Source organism: Eublepharis macularius, chromosome 19 (genome assembly GCF_028583425.1).
Source record: "Eublepharis macularius isolate TG4126 chromosome 19, MPM_Emac_v1.0, whole genome shotgun sequence".
In the NCBI taxonomy this organism is placed as follows: domain Eukaryota; kingdom Metazoa; phylum Chordata; class Lepidosauria; order Squamata; family Eublepharidae; genus Eublepharis; species Eublepharis macularius.
In genome coordinates this window covers 2,684,793-2,702,403 of record NC_072808.1, presented here as the reverse complement: position 1 = coordinate 2,702,403, position 17,611 = coordinate 2,684,793, and the positions used below count along the sequence as shown (strand labels likewise).

At 45.5% G+C, this 17,611-nt stretch overlaps 1 protein-coding gene across 1 annotated transcript; it reads right to left on the bottom strand.

Moving 5' to 3' along the window:
• Positions 1-1,120: 1,120 nt before the first annotated feature.
• On the bottom strand, positions 1,121-15,555 carry LOC129346182 (keratin, type II cytoskeletal 4-like). Its single transcript, XM_055003490.1, has 9 exons — positions 14,933-15,555; positions 12,413-12,633; positions 9,101-9,161; positions 7,253-7,348; positions 6,659-6,823; positions 6,321-6,446; positions 4,923-5,143; positions 4,123-4,157; positions 1,121-2,377 (listed from the first exon to the last, which is right to left on the bottom strand). The coding sequence occupies exons 1-9, from the start codon at positions 15,437-15,439 to the stop codon at positions 2,106-2,108; spliced, it is 1,704 nt and encodes a 567-aa protein (XP_054859465.1). The 5' UTR covers positions 15,440-15,555; the 3' UTR covers positions 1,121-2,105.
• Between the last annotated feature and the right edge of the window lie 2,056 nt (positions 15,556-17,611).

Genomic DNA, 17,611 nt, shown 5'->3' with positions numbered 1-17,611 from the left:
GCTGTCTTTTTTACTCCTTTAGTCTTTCTGTGCACTGACCTGGATAGCCCAGGTGAGCCTGATCTCATCAGATCTCAGAAGATAAGCAGGGTCAGCCTTGGTTGGGAGACCTCCAACAAAAACCAGGGTCGCAGAGGCAGGCAACGGCAACCCACCATTACAATGGAAACACCACCAGGGCTGTAAGTCAGCTATGACTTGAGGGCACTCTCCACCACCAGTCTTTCTGTGTTGGGTGCAAAGGAACTGAAATCTGGAATTGCAAAGTCAGTGGAGTGGGAGGAATTCCTTAAGGGAAGCACATCTTTTATTTCTCCTTGTGGGTGGTTAAGTGCTTTCTCACATAAGGTTACAAAAGGAAGGCGAGTGACTTGTCCTTCATTTAGCAGTCGCAGCAGAATGTGTGAAAATATCGGTATTACCATCCCATTACAGGGAAGGTTTCAGTGGCTCTCTATTCCCATGTACCTGACTCCGCCTGAATCGCGATGTTGCAATCTAAGACATTAAGGTGTGTTTTTTTTAAGTATCGCTCACATATTTCCCATATTTTAAAAGTGCTGCTCACCTATTTTAAAGACAAAAGGTGAATATTTTTGAAATTCAAAATGTAATGTTTTGTCTAATGTCACTACAACGGCAATTCAGACCCAGTCCTTTTAGCACAATACAAATGGTTGAAGAAAACAGGACAGCCTACGTTCACACAAAACGCTTTGTGCATAATCACGTATAGTCATTTTTTTTACAAATGATTTAGCCCAAACACTCTTGACGCTTTGTCTCCTTACTTGCTTATTCTCTTTTCCTCCCCAAAACTGAAGTGTCATTTTCAAACCTAAATATGTTAATTTAAACAATTTTTTTTTGTTTTCCAAAATGTTTTACAATGGCATTTTTAGGGCCAGACACACTATAAACCTGTACTACTTTACAGCACAGTACCCGGCTTCCCCTTAAAAGAATCCTGGAAATTGTGGTTTGATAATGGAGCTGAGAACTCTCTTTTAGAGATCTCTGCTCCTCCCTCGAACTAGTTTCCAGAATTCCCTTAGGAGAGGGAAGGAGTTAATATTATTCCTCAGAAAAACTCTTAACAAAAATCTAGAAGACACCAAGCTCATCTTCACATAGAGTTTAATGAGTTGCAGTTTGTCATACACCAGAGAAAAGAAATCTCCACCAAAAGTAACATTAGCAAGGAAAAAGCCATTGCAAAAAAGAGCACTCTCAGAACACAATCCAGCCATATTTAAGCACTTGTCAGTCGCAGTGGTTTCAAGTCGAGAGAGATTTAAGTACGCTCTTGAACTCTCAATGGGATTTAACACTGGCTGAGTTCTATCTCTACTGGTTTTAGCTGCAGGTATTTTACATATTCCTTTGAAAATCCATTGTTGGTCAGGAAAACTGCAGGCAGGTAGTCACAGAGAAGTCCCTGGTAAGATATTTATTTGCAGGGAAAAGGCTGTGTTCACAGGGTCATTTATTTTAGTTAAATACTCATTCTTCCCTATTCATTTCTTATTGACAGAGGAAGTAAAATGAGGACCAAACAGAATATGAACTACACTTTAAATGTGAAGAGAACTGCGTGCCCCTTCTCCAGGATTTGTTTCTTCAAATGAACCTTCCAGGAATCATTCTTTCCTAGAAACCGTCAAATCACCATAGGGAGAAGAACAATCTCTTTATTTGACATTTCTGGAATAAGCATGAACTTCCTGTTGGCCAAATGGGAAGTGATAAGTTCAGGAGGAGTATAGCACAGGGTCCTAAATAACCCCATCGTAGAACTACCCAACGCTGTTTGCATTTGTTCGTGCAAACACAGCCTCAGTAGATTCAACATCTGTTAACTGAATGCAGTATTGCCCATTGGTGCAGACACAAATGGTACCTGATTTGTACATGAGGGCATGAAATGCATCAACAGCGAGAAGGACAAAGAACGCAAGGCCAACAGGTTGTTTGGGAAAGTTAGGCATAGTGGTCATGATGAGAAATGAAGTTCCTTTCTCTGAAAGGTGCTAAACGGTTGAAATGAGTGGCTGGGGTCACCACCACATCGGATCCAGGAGCTGTGTTGTCATTGCTTCCATTTCTTACAGTTTCTTGGTTGTAGACCTGACGGAGGTGGATGACGTAGTGGTTTTTTTCACAATGGTGCCTCCAACAGAACCATACCCTCCTCCTGAGGAGCACACTCCTCCGCCTCCAATGCTGCACATCCCTCTTCCGCTGCCGGAGCTGAAGCCCCCGTTAAAGCCCCCGGATCCCCCATAGCATCCTCCAAATCCGCCTCCGTAACCGCCTCCAAATCCGCCTCCGTAACCGCCTCCAAATCCGCCGGAAGAGCTGCTAGAACCAACTACAGCTGGAAGGGAAGAAAATCAAGGATATTACAAAGTAATTTTGGACTACTGTTGCCAGCGAATGCCTACGACTAAATGTTCTCCTCTCTGTCATGAAATACTTACATATCCCCATGCCTATTGCCAGTCCTATCTGTAATGTCTATGCATTTCTTATGAGTGATAAACACTTGCTGCTGTAACTTTGCAGTGAGGAGTGATCTGGAGCTTATTCTTAACAAGAGTCTGTTAAAATAGATACCATATCATGCCCTAACAGAGCCAGTTTGGTGTAGTGGTGTGGGACTCTAATCCGGAGAGCCGGGTTTGATTCCCCACTCCTCCGCTTGAAGCCAGCTGGGTAACCTTGGGCTAGTCACAGCTCTCTGGAGCTCTCTCAGCCTCACCCACCTCACAGGGCGATTATTGTGAGGATAATAATAACATACTTTGTAAACCGCTCTGAGTAATAATAATAACTGTGCTTATATACTGCTCTTCTAGAGAGATTAGTGCCTCACCCAAAGCGGTGAACAAGTTAGTGTTATTATTATCCCCACAATACAGCTGGGGAGCTGGGGCTGAGAGGAGCAGCTTACTCAAGGCCACGAATGTTGTGGTGGTTGTTGTTGCTGCTGCTGCTGCTGCTGCTGCCATGTACAGGAGAGGCTAGAATTCACCTTCATTCTACTCCTCATGGCATAATTTTGGCCATTGGTTTTCAGGGGCTTAGAAGAACCCACAGCACCTGTTTGAGCAGTGCCCGTGGCTCCCAGTAGAATATCTATTGGGCATGCAGAAAGTTTCCGGATCAATCCCTGGCACCTCCAGTTAAAAGGATGGAGTAGCAGGTGGTGTGAAAGACCTCTGTTTGAGACCCTCGAGAGCTGCTGCCAGTCTGGGTAGAAAATATTGGCCATGATGGGCCAAAGGACTCATTCAGCATAAAGCAGCCTCTTGTGTTCAAAGAAACCCATTTTTTTAATGCTGGGACTCAACCCTGATTTCAGTAGCATATTGTGACAAAGTCTAAAAGCAGTTTTTTTGCGACAACCACCGAAACAGGAATGGGTGCGATAAGAACCTATAGTATCTAGAATGCTGGACTTTTACCAGGGAGAACTGAGTTCAAATTCCTGCTCAGCCACCAAGTTCACTGGGTTGTTTTGGTATATCATCATAGCTTAGCCAGATCTACCTGATAAAGTTGCCGGAGAAAAGGCTGCAATTGTGGTTGAGTCACGGGCAACCATGCAGCAAGCCACGATTGCCACCACCAACCAAAAGTCGTTTTCAGCAGTTTGCAACGTGTAGACAAGCTCTTCACAAGTTCTTACAAACTTTACAACATATTTTTTTTTTGTTTCCCTTGGCATTGCCTCAATGATCCCTCCTCCTTCCGCAATGTTTTAACTGTTGTGCTCTGGTTTTAAATTGTTTTAATAATGTATTTGTGTACTGGTATTAATGTTTTTTTTAAATGAGATTTTATTTGTTTTGATTTGTTAGTCGCCTTGGAGGCCCTATGAGGGTGGAAAGGCAGGGTAAAAATCCTGTAAATAAATAAATATCAGATTTGCACCAACACAGCCAGTTTTCCGCTGTCCTAAACGTATATAGGATGGTGCACAGAGAAATCTGCATTCACCACAGCTGAAGATGTGGCATTGCACTGTCACAGCAGTGCACATACACTAAGTGGACAGCACACCAACTCATAAGACAGAACCACTCTTCTAAAGGCGTTAAATACACAATGGCTACTTACAGATGTTCACAGTATTTTGGCACTCCCCAGACATCCTATGGAAGAAAGAAACTGGTATTTAGGTTGCGGATCCAATAGGCATTCCTATACAGGTCCTAGTGATGTGCTATCAATACTAGCCAAATCCTTGAAGGTTTATGACTTACACTGTCAAGTTGGTGTATAGAAGTCTCTACCGTACAATGGAGAGAACACATAAGGGTGGTTACAAGAAACTTATGCTCCATTCCTTGCTTGGTAAAGGAGTTAGCTTTCATGAGATAGTTTTTAGGGTATTCTCAGACAGTCCTGATAGCAAGAATTGTTGTTTCAGCCTGTCTAGATGTACGCAGTACTTTTGCTCTAACTGGTCCATAATGACTTTAAGTAATTGCAACACTGCATGATACACACACACCAAGTTTAGAGTGTACGCGTGGTCTGAGGTACATGCTTAGCATTCCCATGTCCATGCTCATGTGCTATAGCACATTAGGACCATTAAAACCCCCATCAGGAATTGTGTTTCCACAGCCCAATGGCAGCTTTTTCCAGTCCAGCAGGCTTATGCCAGGACTCACTCCTGAAAAACCACAACTCATAAAAATGAAGAGGATTCCTCTGTGGATAATACAGACAGACAGCATAATCTTTCTCACCACATAATGCCCCCAGCCTGTCCCTTGGTAGACAGGGCATCCAAAAAGGCTTGGAGTCCCAGCCCCTTGGGTTTTTTAGAATTTAATCTCAGCAGCATTATTTAAAGGCAAAAGCTCAGCAAGAATCTGGATAAACTCCTCCTTCCGGTGGGTCGCACCCACCTGCTTTCCTCTCCTTCCAGCATTTTCCTGTAGGTGGCAATTTCAATATCAAGGGCTATCTTGACGTTCATCAGTTCTTGGTATTCTCGCAAGAGACGAGTCATTTCCTCCTTGGCCTTTTGCAGGGCTACTTCCATTTCGGCCAGTTTGTCCCGGGCATCCTTGAGTGCCAGCTCGCCACGCTCTTCTGCTTCTGTGATGGAGGCTTGCAGCTTTTCACACTGCAAGGTAAGATGGGCACCCATAGAATTATGATTAGGGAACCATTTATGGACTCCATATGCTTTGCGTCTTGTGGTCAAGAGTCAATGCTTCATCATCAAACAAGAATGCTTGCACAAACATACCATCCTATCCCACCCTACAACTTTTTGTATGAAGTTCCAATATTGGGTCAAATGATATCGTAAGATATAGTTGGGATGGTGAATATGTCATGATCCCTCAGGAGTGTAGAAAATATCCAGAAGGAGCCCAAAATTCTCTTCCCTGAGTATCACAGATTTCATTTAAAAAAGAAGTTCCTAGCCCTTAAGCTGCCAAAGATAAGCTTGAAAAGTATGAGCAATACCTTCAGCTCTTCCGACCGGCATTCAAGAAGAAGAAAGGATCACTCTTTGTCAAAGCCGGCAAAGCCACAATCAGAACAAGAACCAAACTTCACATTCAGAAATAAGTACAGCCCTCCTGAAACTGAACCCTTTCACACTGCAAACAGGAGAATCGCCTGTCTGAATGCTTCTCCCAAATCAAAGGACCTGCCATGCCAGAAGAAATCAGCAGCCAGAGAAGAGACTCAGGTAGACTACTCCTCCCTAACATTTTACATCATCACAACCACTCAAAAAAGGACTGCCATGATTGTGAAAAATTACAACTGGCCTACTGACAGGCCTCACATTAGGGTCGCCCAACTCCAGGTGATGGCTGGAGATCTCTCCGAATTACCACCAATTTCCAACTGACAGGGATCAGTTTCCCTAGAGAAAGCTGCTGCTTTGGAGGGTAAACTCTATGCCGTTACAACCTGCTGAATCCTCTCCTTTCTTCAAACCCCACCCTCTCGAGGCTCCATCCCCAAAAGCTCCAGGAATTTCCCAACCTGGAGCGGGCACATGGATTAATACAATACAATTACTACACTACTCTAGCGTCAGTACGATATCATGCCTGCAAAACTTTCACTAACTGGCTTGCAGAGGTTTAGCAATGCAAGTCTTTCAAAGCTCGGTCTGAGTTTTCTTCCCTAAGATGTTGTTTCAGGTTTTTTTCAAATTGTACAATTGTGGTTAAGACAACAACACAGGCTCAGGGGTTGATCAAACCAAGCTTTGAAAATTTTGAAACACCCTAGAGAACAGTTTCTTCCCCAGGAGAAATGCTATAAAATCTTCGCACCTGCTTCTTCACATTTTCAATTTCAGCACGTAGCCTCTGAATTGACCGGTTGAGCTCAGAGATCTCGGTTTTGGTGTCTCGTAGACTGTCGCCATGTTTCCCAGCATTTACTTGCAGCTCTTCATACTAGAACCAGAAAGTCAAATTTTGTCATAACTGGCAAGATAATCTTTTGCAACGGGGCCCATTTGCTAACTGACAGACATTCTCCCAAATCCTAGAGATGCTTTGGTGGTTGCCTCCATAAAAGAAAGGAGGGTGGCAATACCACACAGGCTGTTGGCCAGGTAAGAGGCTCATTTTCGACTGGCAAGAGAAATTAATGCCTGAAAACAGACCTTGCTTTGGTACCAAGACTCTGCTTCAGCTCGGCTCTTCTGTGCAATTTCTTCATACTGAGCTTTGACTTCCGCAATGATGCTGTCCAAGTCCAGGTTTCGGTTGTTGTCCATTTGAAGGACAACGGAGGTGTCAGAAACAGTCTGCTGTACCTGGCTGAGTTCCTGCAAAAGACATGCAGACATTAGCTCAACCATACCTTCCTTTTAGATGTATCTTGATTCACCTGTTACTTTCCTCCCTAATTTCCCGATATTTTCAGAGGTGACTAATGGCAGAGGCAACCAAAATTGGCACACTAAAAGAGTCTCGTCTTATTATTTTATTCAAGACTTTATGGCTGGCCAGACTGAATTCATTATTAGCTGCCACTTCATTGTTGTTGAAACGCGTAGAAAGATTTTATAGTCTTTTCATCCCTATCTGAACCATGCTTACTGAAAAGTACACATTCACAGATTTCAATGGATGTATTAATTTTTGCAGGCAAATTCGGATTTGTTTTTAGCATTCCTCATCCCTTCTTCCAAAACTATGTGTTTTCAGCTCTTATGTTTTTCCAGGGGCCCGCAGAAAACAGCGAAACTACTTACAGCCTCATACAGACATTTCATGAAGTTGATTTCATCTTGCAAAGCATCCAGTTTGGCCTGCAATTCTACTTTGTTCATGTAAGCAACATCCACATCCTGTAGGAAAGAACAGAGGATGGTTCCGCTATCAGTAGTGGAAATAAATTCAGCTGCAGCCATGTACCTAGTCAGTATCACATACCACTAACCATCTCTTCCTTCTCCAATTCTGGTAGTGGCTGGAGAAGAGTCTCTATAGCACTGCCGGTTCCTAGAGGAACCTGTTTCTCTTTGATGGCATCATCACGTAAAGCCCTCGGAAATGACACTGGAATCCCAAAGAGTCCAGATTCTCCAGGATAACACCATCAAACAACAGGAAAGAGCAAGAGTCCGGTAGCACCTCTAAGACTAACAAAATTTGTGGTAGGGTATGAGGTTTCGTAGGCCACAGCTCACTTCTTCAGAATCCAACTACCGGTACAATGTAGATATCTGAAGAAGTGAGCAGTGGCTCACGAATGCTCCTACTCTACCACAAATTTGGTTATTCTTACAGGTGCTACTGGATTCTTGCTCTTTTCTACTCCTACAGACAGACGAACACAGCTACCCATCTTGATCTACCATCAAACAAGATTCTGTAAGAATCTGATGCTTGCCGAGTAGGGATGGGCACAAACCGGGGGGGAAATGAACCATGTTGTTCATGGTTCATCAAATTTCACAAACCACGAACTTTCATGAACCTGCCTCCAGTTTGTGAACTAGTTTGTTTGGTTTGTGAAAATATCACATCCAGGTCAGAAAATCATTCACTCCTGAGCCAGCAGAAGGTCACTTCCGGGTCAGCAGAAGTTCTGCAGGAAGTCCATCCCCTGTTGCCTAGGCAACTGATTGATTGGCACCAGGCTGTCTGCAGTGATGAACCAAAAAGCGAACCAAACGAACCAGCCTAAAGTTCGTGGTGGTTCATTAGAAATGGGATCTGATGAACCGCTGGTTCACGATTCCGACCGGCCTGGTTCATCATGAATTTTGGTTTGTATTTTGGTTCGTGCCCATCTGTAGTAGAGACAACCTCTCTGCCATATGTTCACTCACTGTGCAGGGAGGAAAATGAGCAAGAATGTATTGGCCCTGCCCCTCCCTCACCTCTGTGCAATCTCTAATTAGTCTGTGTGATATGAACGCGCAGAGGAAGTGCGTATTGTCACAAAGACAGATAGAAATATAGAGGAACTGTTGCTGGATTTGACCAAGAAGACTATAGATGATGTCTTTACACATAGAAACGGGGCTAGCTTGGCATCTCAGCTAGACATGCCACAAATAATAATAACCGTGCTTATATACTTCTCTTCTAGACAGATTAGTGCCCCACTCAGAGCAGTGAACAAAGTCAGTGTTGTTATTATCCCCACAATACAGCTGGGGAAGTGGGGCTGAGAGGACGGAGTGGCTGACCCAAGGCCACCTACTGAGCTCATGGCAGGAGTGGGATTCAAACCAGTAGAGTGCTGAAAAGAGAGAACTGGATTTTGTTCCTCTGTTTCCTAGGAACATGTTGGCTTTGCTGTACAATGGAAAGATCAAACAATACCAGGCTAAGCCACAGCATTCCCATAAATCTGTCCCTTTTCTATAGCAAATGGCCATTTTATTAGCCCCACCCCACAGTCAACCAGCACATTAGAGCATTCTGTCAGAAGTAAGCAGTGGGTGGATCCAAGCATGGAAAATACCTGCTGACTCACTTTCCACATCGAACGGAGTAGTTGTTGAACTGGCTGGTGTAATTTGTATATTCTAATCCATTTTATGCCCATTTTCCTTTTTTTTAAAAAAGCAAACTACCAAAGTTCTTACCTTTTTCAAAAGCACAAAGTCGTTCTCCGCTGTTGTACGCTTATTAATTTCATCTTCGTACCTGATCAATGCAAGAACAAGAGAACAGAGTATTAATTCCAATTAGTTTTGTTTTTTCCCACAATTTTCCTCTAACTATTGCATATCCATCCTGTATGGCTACCAGTTTTGTTTCTCTTCCACCCATAATCTCCTTAGTTTTCCATGACTTCAGTTCAACCCACTGGCTGTTGCCCTACTTGACACCATGAAGAGGTGAGCAGGGTACCCCCCTTAAGACATTTTCAGGAGGCTCTGCGAGGTCATTTTATTTGACAGGTCTTTTAATGGTGTCTATACAACGGGAAACTTTTGTGGGGAGAGGGCTTTGTGGGATTTTGTTTTCCTGATGTAAAATAGTAATGTTTTCATTGTTAACTTGTTTTGAGCCATGAGGAAAACTGTGAGACAGACAGACAAACAGACAGACAGACAGACTGACTGACTGACTGACTGACTGACTTGGGGTCAAAAAATTCTATATTCTTCCAAAACTCTAACCATGAAAGCAAAAGATGGGTAGCCGTGTTTGTCTGTAGCAGTGGAAAAGAGCAAGAGTCCAGTAGCACCTATAAGACTAACAAAATTAGTGGTATGGTATGAGCTTTTGTGAGTCACCGTATCTTAAGAAGGGAGCTGTGACTCACAAAAGCTCATACCCTACCACAAATGTTGTTCATCTTATAGATGCTACCAGACTCTTGCTCTTTTCCATACGAAAGCAAAGTAAGTCAGATTTTTTAAAAATCAAGTTATACAAAATTACTCTTTATAATCTATTCTGATTACAGAATTTTTAAAAGTCCATATTTTGATTGTGAGCAATAAGGGAGGGGACACTCAACCTAGCCGTCTTTCTTTCTAAATTACATTAACAATAAAGCACTTCTGACTTAACCTGGTATGCAAGTGAAAGAGCGTGAGAGTACAGACTAATCCTCAAAAATATGTTGTGGGTTATTTGGCATTGCAAGCACATGACTCACACACTGTTCTTCATAGTTTCTATTCTTTTGACTTGCATCTCTACCAACCTGCATTCCATATGTCCGGGGTCAGCAGCCCAGCCCCCGGACTTGCTGACAGGCAGCGGCAGGGGGCAGCCAGGAGACAGCAGTACAACCGCTCTGTCTGGCAAACAGAGCCAGAACCTGCCTACTCCAGGGGGAAGGGGCGAAAGGCCAAAGCCTCAGAAGGCTGGAGGGAGCAGGGAGAAGCCAGCTAGTCCCACCCCCCAGGGGGAAGAGAGGGGGCTAAGCAGGCTAGAGGAAAAGGGCCAAGGCAGGGGGAATAGGGACACAGCAACAACCCAAACAGAGTCCTTACCTTCCAAGGAGGAGAAGCAGCCACTACAGCCCAGAGCCACCCCCTGGCTAGAGGACAGCAGCCTGGCTCAGGAGGTGCTAGGAGCCAAGCCCCTCCAGGTGGAGCTGCCACAGGCATTCTGGGGGAGGAGATGGGTAGCCCCGCCCGGCATCAGTGAACAGGCAGCACAGAAGCTGGCCAGGGCAGCTCCTCGCGAGCAAGGCCAGCCAGGCTCAGCAGCACATAAGCCGGCTGGGGCAGCTCCTCGTGAGCAAGGCCAGCCAGGCTCAGCAGCACAGAAGCCGGCTGGGGCAGCTCCTCGTGAGCAAGGCCAGGCAGGCTCAGCAGCACCGAAGCCGGCTGGGGCAGCTCCTCGTGAGCAAGGCCAGGCAGGCTCAGCAGCACCGAAGCCGGCTGGGGCAGCTCCTCATGAGCAAGGCCAAGGAGACCTCAGCTGGGGATGGCTCGCATTCAACCCCACCCTGCCAGCAAGGCAAGGAAGCCAAGAAGGGATTAGTGGTAGGAGGGAAACACCTGAGGGAAGGCCCAGCTGGGCCAAGTCAGGAGATGGCACGAGCCTAGAAGGAGGGCGGGGCAGGGAAAGGAAGCCCTATATAAGGTGGCTGGGAAGAGCTCTGCGGTGGTGGGTGTGAGTGAGGAGTGATGATGTGGAGTGAGAGCAGTAGGATGCGAGGGTGGAGGCTTGGAGGAGAGTGCTGGAAGGAGGAGATGAAGGAGGACGCAGGGGGTAAGCAGGCCAGGTTGAGCAGGCCAGCGAGTGGACTGAGAGGGAGTCTGGGTGAGGTATACCGCCCCTCCTTCCACAGAGCAGGGTCCTGCAGCATCCCTGGCCCCCCTGTGACGTCAGGAGCAGACCGCCCAGTGCCACGCCCAGCGGCAGTCGCGGCAAGCCCTGACACCATATACTCTGGCACCAGCCACACAAGACATCTGCTGAACGTGGGCTGTTCAAAGAATAGTTTCCAACTGGTCCTGTCTATTAAATAGCAGCACCTCTTTTTTAATGTTGTGTGCCACGTTCTGGTGCCGATCAAATTTATATCTTATTGTATTTGCCAAATGGATTTCTTTGGTGGTAGAATCCCAGATTTCTTGCTGTGCTACTAAATCTGGCATCATTACTAAAGTATAGGCCATAATTATTATAACAGTGGAAACACTTAAAATAAATCAGACTGGTTACTCTGTACACATTAAACAAAATGAGCTGTATGCTTACAATCACAAACTTAACAATGAAGCATATTGTGTGATATGACAGCTACAACAGAACTGGGGAGGAAGGGGTCCAAATCCTGATCAGTTATGAAATGCGCTGAGTGACTTTTCGGCAGTCACTATCTTTCAGTCTACACTATCTCACAGGGTGGTTGTGAGTAGAGATGGGCACGAACCGGAAAAAAAAACACAAACCGGGAAAAAACACGAACCACGAACTTTCATGAACCTGCCCCGGTTCATGAACCGGTTTGTTTGGTTCATGAAAACGTCACACGAACCATGAACCACCATGAACTTGTCTGGTTTGCAAACTGGTTCGTTTGGTACATCACTTCCAGGGGCTGTTCTACAGTCTTCAGAAGTCCATCCCCCCCCCCCATTGCCTAGGAAATTGGTTGATCAGTGCCAGGCTGTCTGCAGTGACGAACCAAAAACCGAACCAAACAAACCACCCTAAAAATCATAGTAGTTTGTCATGGTTCATCAGAAATGTGCACCAACAAACTACTGGTTCCCAAACCACGAACTGGCCCAGTTTGTGATGAAATTTGGTTTGTATTTCGGTTCGTGCCCATCTCTAGTGGTCACTCATCCATGTACTGACTGCTCTGCATAGGCATGCAATGGCAAACCACCTCTGTCAGTCTCTAGCTGTGAAAATTCCAGCAGAGGTCACCATAAATCAGCTATGACTTGACGGTGCTTTCCCCACCAATAGCCCCTTACTTGTTCTTGTAATCCTCCACAAGGTCTTGGAAGTTCTTAAGTTCTGAGTCCAGGCCTCTTCTCTCATTCAAAAGACCATCATGCTGCCTCCTTAGGTTGTTGATATAAGCTTCAAAAAGTTGATCGAGGTTCCTGTGACCAACACCAGTCCCTTGGCCCTGTTCTTGCAAAAGTTTCCATTTGGTCTCTAGAACTTTATTCTGCTGTTCTAGAAAACGGACCTGGACCAAGAAAAAAAAAGAGGGAGCAGGGATTTGAGCCTAGGTTCAAGTAGTAGGTAGTGCAGCTGACCTCTGCTTTGGAGAACCATTGAGACCAATGCTGTGACTCAGTATAAATATATATATAAATGCATGCAGCTAAATATTAAAGCACTATGCAAAACTCCACATGCCATTCCAGAGGTTCATTTTGAACTACTGATAATGTATTATGGGAGACAATTAACTTTTTTTCTGGCATATCTTTAGATTAAAGAACAAATGCCACCTTTTCTTTTAAACCAAAGCAGCACAGACTATTGAAAGTATATCAAACACAACAGGCCCAGAGGAGTTTCCAGCAGTCAGCAATGGTTAAGAAGGGTTGCTTAAGCCACAATACTTGCAATCAGGGCTTTTTTCTGGGAAAAGAGGTGATGGAACTCACCTTCTCCAAGAAGAGCAATGTGTGCTACTATGTAGAAACCAACCATGACCCTTCTCAAAATGACCCTTCTCTGATGGTCACATGGCTGGTGGCCCCGCCCCCTGATCTCCAGACAGAGGGGGGTTTAGATTGACCTCCGCGCCGCTGGGCATTCTCAACTCCCCTCTGTCTGGAGATCAGGGGGCGGGGCCACCAGCCATGTGACCATTTTCAAGAGGTTCCGGAACTCCGTTCTCCCGCGTTCCCCCTGAAAAAAAGCCCTGCTTGCAATGACAATGAAGGTCTTACAGACCCCTGGTGATAACTCTGTATGTTTTCATCTGACATACAGGAGATTATGTATTAAATCTTCAGGCCTCCAAAGAAGACTTTATGAGCCCTACAGCAAAGCTGAAAAATCAGTAGCAGAATTCAGAAATATCTAATCCTTCAAGCAGCTGGCCTTCTCCTTAAGCTTCTCTTCATACCCTTAGGACTAAAGAGCTGCCATGTGAATTTTTCCATATTGTGGCCTGCCCAGCCTGTGAAAAAAAATCTTTGGCTCCTTTTCATCCCAGCATTTATTCTATAATCCACCTTTCTCACTGGGACTCAAGGCATATAATAAAGGATCCACCACCATTTCTGAGAATTTGGAAGAAACTGGATGTGAAACGGGGGAACGCTACGTATTGCTAAGTTCATGTAAAGTACTGAAATGACTACTTTATGTGATTGCTAATCCATCCTTACAAACTGATGTCACTTCTCCATTTACTGCAATGCCACACCCACAAGTGTCCCCTTCCTATATCAGAGAAGGGTCATTTTGAGAAGGGTCATGGTTGGTTTCTACATAGTAGCACACATTGCTCTTCTTGGAGAAGGAAGACATATCTTTTCCCCCAAGGTCCTTTCCATTGCTCACAGTTTAATGTCGTGTGCATAGGTATAACCTCTGTCTAGATTCCACTGTTCAGTCTGTCCCTCCCCCTGCCCTGCCCACAAAGCAGAGTCTCTTCCTAAATTCTGTACTACAATTTACGCCTCTTACTCTTCCCCAAGAACCTTGAGGTCCATTTGGTGGCTGACAGAAGCAACAAAGAAATTGGAAAGGGCCAGCATACCACCAAAGGAACATTGCACCAAAGAAGGAAGGGGAGCATCCAAGACACATCTAATACACACAATCCAAATGGATGGCCCCTTCCTATATTGGAGAGGGGTGATTTTGAAAAGGGTCATGGTTGGTTTCTACATAGTAGCACACGTTGCTCTTCCTGGAGAAGGAAGACACATCCTTTCCCCCAGGATCTTTCCCATTGCTTACAGTTTAATGTCATTTGCATGGGAAACTAGTATAAGGCAGCAAACTAGGAGCTCATCAGGAGCACAGATGTGAACCAGTTTAAATTATATTTCTTTTTCCCCAGGAATGAATCTGAGAATTCTCAGCAGCTTCACCAAACTGCAATTCCCAGGATACTTTGGGTGGGAAGACATAATAATAAACCCTAATAGCTGTTTGTAGTATAAATACACCCTTAATTTCTTTCAGTTATGTTCCTGTTCCCTTGAATTTCTGAGCTAGTTCAAAGGGCCTTGGGAATATCCCATTGGCCATTCTAAGAACAGAGTACAAACACACATTTTAGACAATCTCCTATAGTTTCTCCCGATTGGAGTTTAAGTAACAAAGATTATTCAGTGTAGCTTCCACGGGAAATCCACACTTTAAATTATTCCACATTTTTTTCAGTCTTGAAATGCTTAGGAAAAAATCAGGCCAGATCTTCTAGATATAATAGATAAGTATCTAATAGATCTAATAGATAATAGAGAAAAAGATATTCCTCACACTGGCATAAAATAACTCCCTCATAAACATCTCACCTTGTCAATGAAGGAGGCAAACTTGTTGTTGAGGGTTTTGATCTGCTCCCTCTCTGCCACCCTCACTTTTTGGATTTCTGGGTCAATCTCCAAGTTGAGGGGTTGCAGAAGACTCTGGTTGATGGTCACCTCTTTGATGCCTCCAGGGGGGCACACAGGAAATGCAGGCCCACCAGTCCCATCAAAGCAACCTCCAAACCCTCCACCAAAGCCACTGCCACCTCCAAACCCGCCACCAAAGCCACCACCAACTCCATAGCCTCCGCCTCCTCGGCCACAAGCAGCACTCCCACCGAATCCACCGAAAGAGATTCGTTTGCTGCCCCCTAGATTATACAGGCTCCGGCTGCCAAAACCGCCACCTCCGCTGCTGCCACGGGTAGAACATCCACGAGTTGTGGAAATGGTGTTGAAGCTGACTCGGTTTCCTCCGCCAAAGCATGCAGAGCTGGAGCTAAAGCCCCGGTTGCCTCCTCCAACGCTTCGGGCATAAGATTGGCGAGACATAGTGGCTAGTGGAGAGGTTATCTTGGTGAGGATGTTTCGAAGGAAGAGAGCCTAGTAATGAGTGAAGCTGAGCCCCTCTGACAGCATGAGCAAAAATTGGGCTTTTTATCTGTTCAGGGAGCTGGCTGGGTGACAGGGGAGTGGAAAAGAAAATGCTCATTTTATTGTATTCCTGAGCTTAGGTGTGCTTGGCACCCTCCCTCTCACCCAGTGCCAAAAACTGACCTTCCCCGAAACACACCCCAGAGAGCTGAAGAACTCGCAACATGACAGTGAACTCTCAACAACCTCAGCTTACCTGTGTCACCCTTCTGTCAACTAGGACTAGATTCTCTGAGCACCGTACCTGTACAACAGGGCATGAGAAGCTACCTTGACATTTTTTTGCCCTGCAGGGAAAATAATCCCCTGGCTAACAGCTCTCCATCACTCCCTTTTCTAAAGCCCGATGGCAGATGGTTCTTTTCAGAAATTTCCAAGGTAACTCGCTGACATGCACAGTTCAGTAACATCCACACCCAGGATTGCGACATATTATATCCCAGTATTTCTTTCAGGGAATAAAAAATAAATCCAGCATGACATCTGACTTTTGGGTTTTTGGAGGAAAAGACACTTCCTCGGCCGAAGGCTGAAATTCAAAACAGACAACAGGATTCGACGGAGAGGTGGGAGGATTCGGGACGAGGATCGAGTGCTGAGATTTGTCAAAATGCCATGAAACCGCTTCTGGAGTCAATCCAGGGGTCCTTTTAGCTCTATGTTGTTTGCTCTGAGAGGGAAACTACACAAGACACCCAACACGTGTTCTTCATGTGACGGTTTCCCCCAGGTTTCCTTGGGAAGTGTAGTCAGAAAGAATGGCTGCTCGATTCAGTTCTCCCTCGGGGAGAAGAGCAATGGACGGCATTCTTGCTGTCTCTTGAAAAAATCCTCTCTGCTCAAGTTTTCCTCCAGGAGGTTGAGGGCAGGAGGTAGGAATGTAACAGAAGGCAGGAAATCTGGAGCAGCGTTTTGAAAGAGAGCAAGAGAATCTGTAGTGTGATTCTCCGCTAGGGAGAAGAGGGAAAGAATCCCTGCCACCGCTCTGCGGGTGCCATTGATGTCAACGACCATATAGAGGAGGGCAGCCCAGGAAACCAGCAGAGAACCCCCTGCATGCCCCTCTTGCCATGCAACAGTGCTGCCCAGTGCTCCCTCCTCCTCCCGCTCCAGCCAGGATCGCTTGCGGCAGCCCTAGCCACCAGCTCCCAAGAAAACACCGTGCATGCTCCGCAGCCTCCCCAGGACCAAGGGCTGGAGCACTGTCCACTTGGCTCCCTCTGGCCACTGCCAGTGCACTCTGAAAGGACAGAGTACGCCGGCAGTGGCCAGTGGGAGCAGAGCATACTGGCAGCATTTTTTATGGTTTTTACCAATATTTTGGGGAAACCTAGAGCATTGCACTCCACAGTGACATCATTTCCAGTTACACAGGTGGAAATTTTTATTTATTTATTTTATTCGATTTATACCCCACCCTCCCCACAGATGGGCTCAGTGTTGTGGCATTGCAGGGCACCCTTCCTGCCTGTCTCCATTCCCCTGAGCTGATAACCCTAGTCCACAAAGACTGTGTACCATGTGAATTAGACATTGAGTCGCAGTTGATTTAAGGCAACCCCGCAGGCTTTCAAGGCAAGACATGAACAAAGGAGGTTTGCCTTTGCCTGCTTCTGCGTAAATGGCCTTCCTCGGTGGTCTCCCATCCAAGTACTAACCAGGGCCGTCCCTGCTTAACTTCCAAAATCTGATGAGATCAGGCTAATCTGGGCCATCCAGGTCAGGGCATACCCCCACATACACAAACATACTTAGGGCCAAGCTACAAGTGACGAATGACACTTGAACGGCAAGTGGATTGAGTGGAGGGCAAGTGAACAGGGAGAAATACACTTGCCGTTCAAGTGTCATTCGTCACTTGTAGCTTGGCCCTAATTTGCCTTTTTAAAAACCCACTATCTCATTTTTCCTTCATAGGGATCCAAATGTGTTTGTCCTCAGAAACAAAACTTTTGAAAACCATGTTTAGTCTGTGAGGGCAGGGTTTATTGCTCTAAGCCCATTGGGCTTACACTGGAGTAACTCTGCTTAGGACTGCACTGCTTATGTGTCAATATGAGGGCCAAGCTA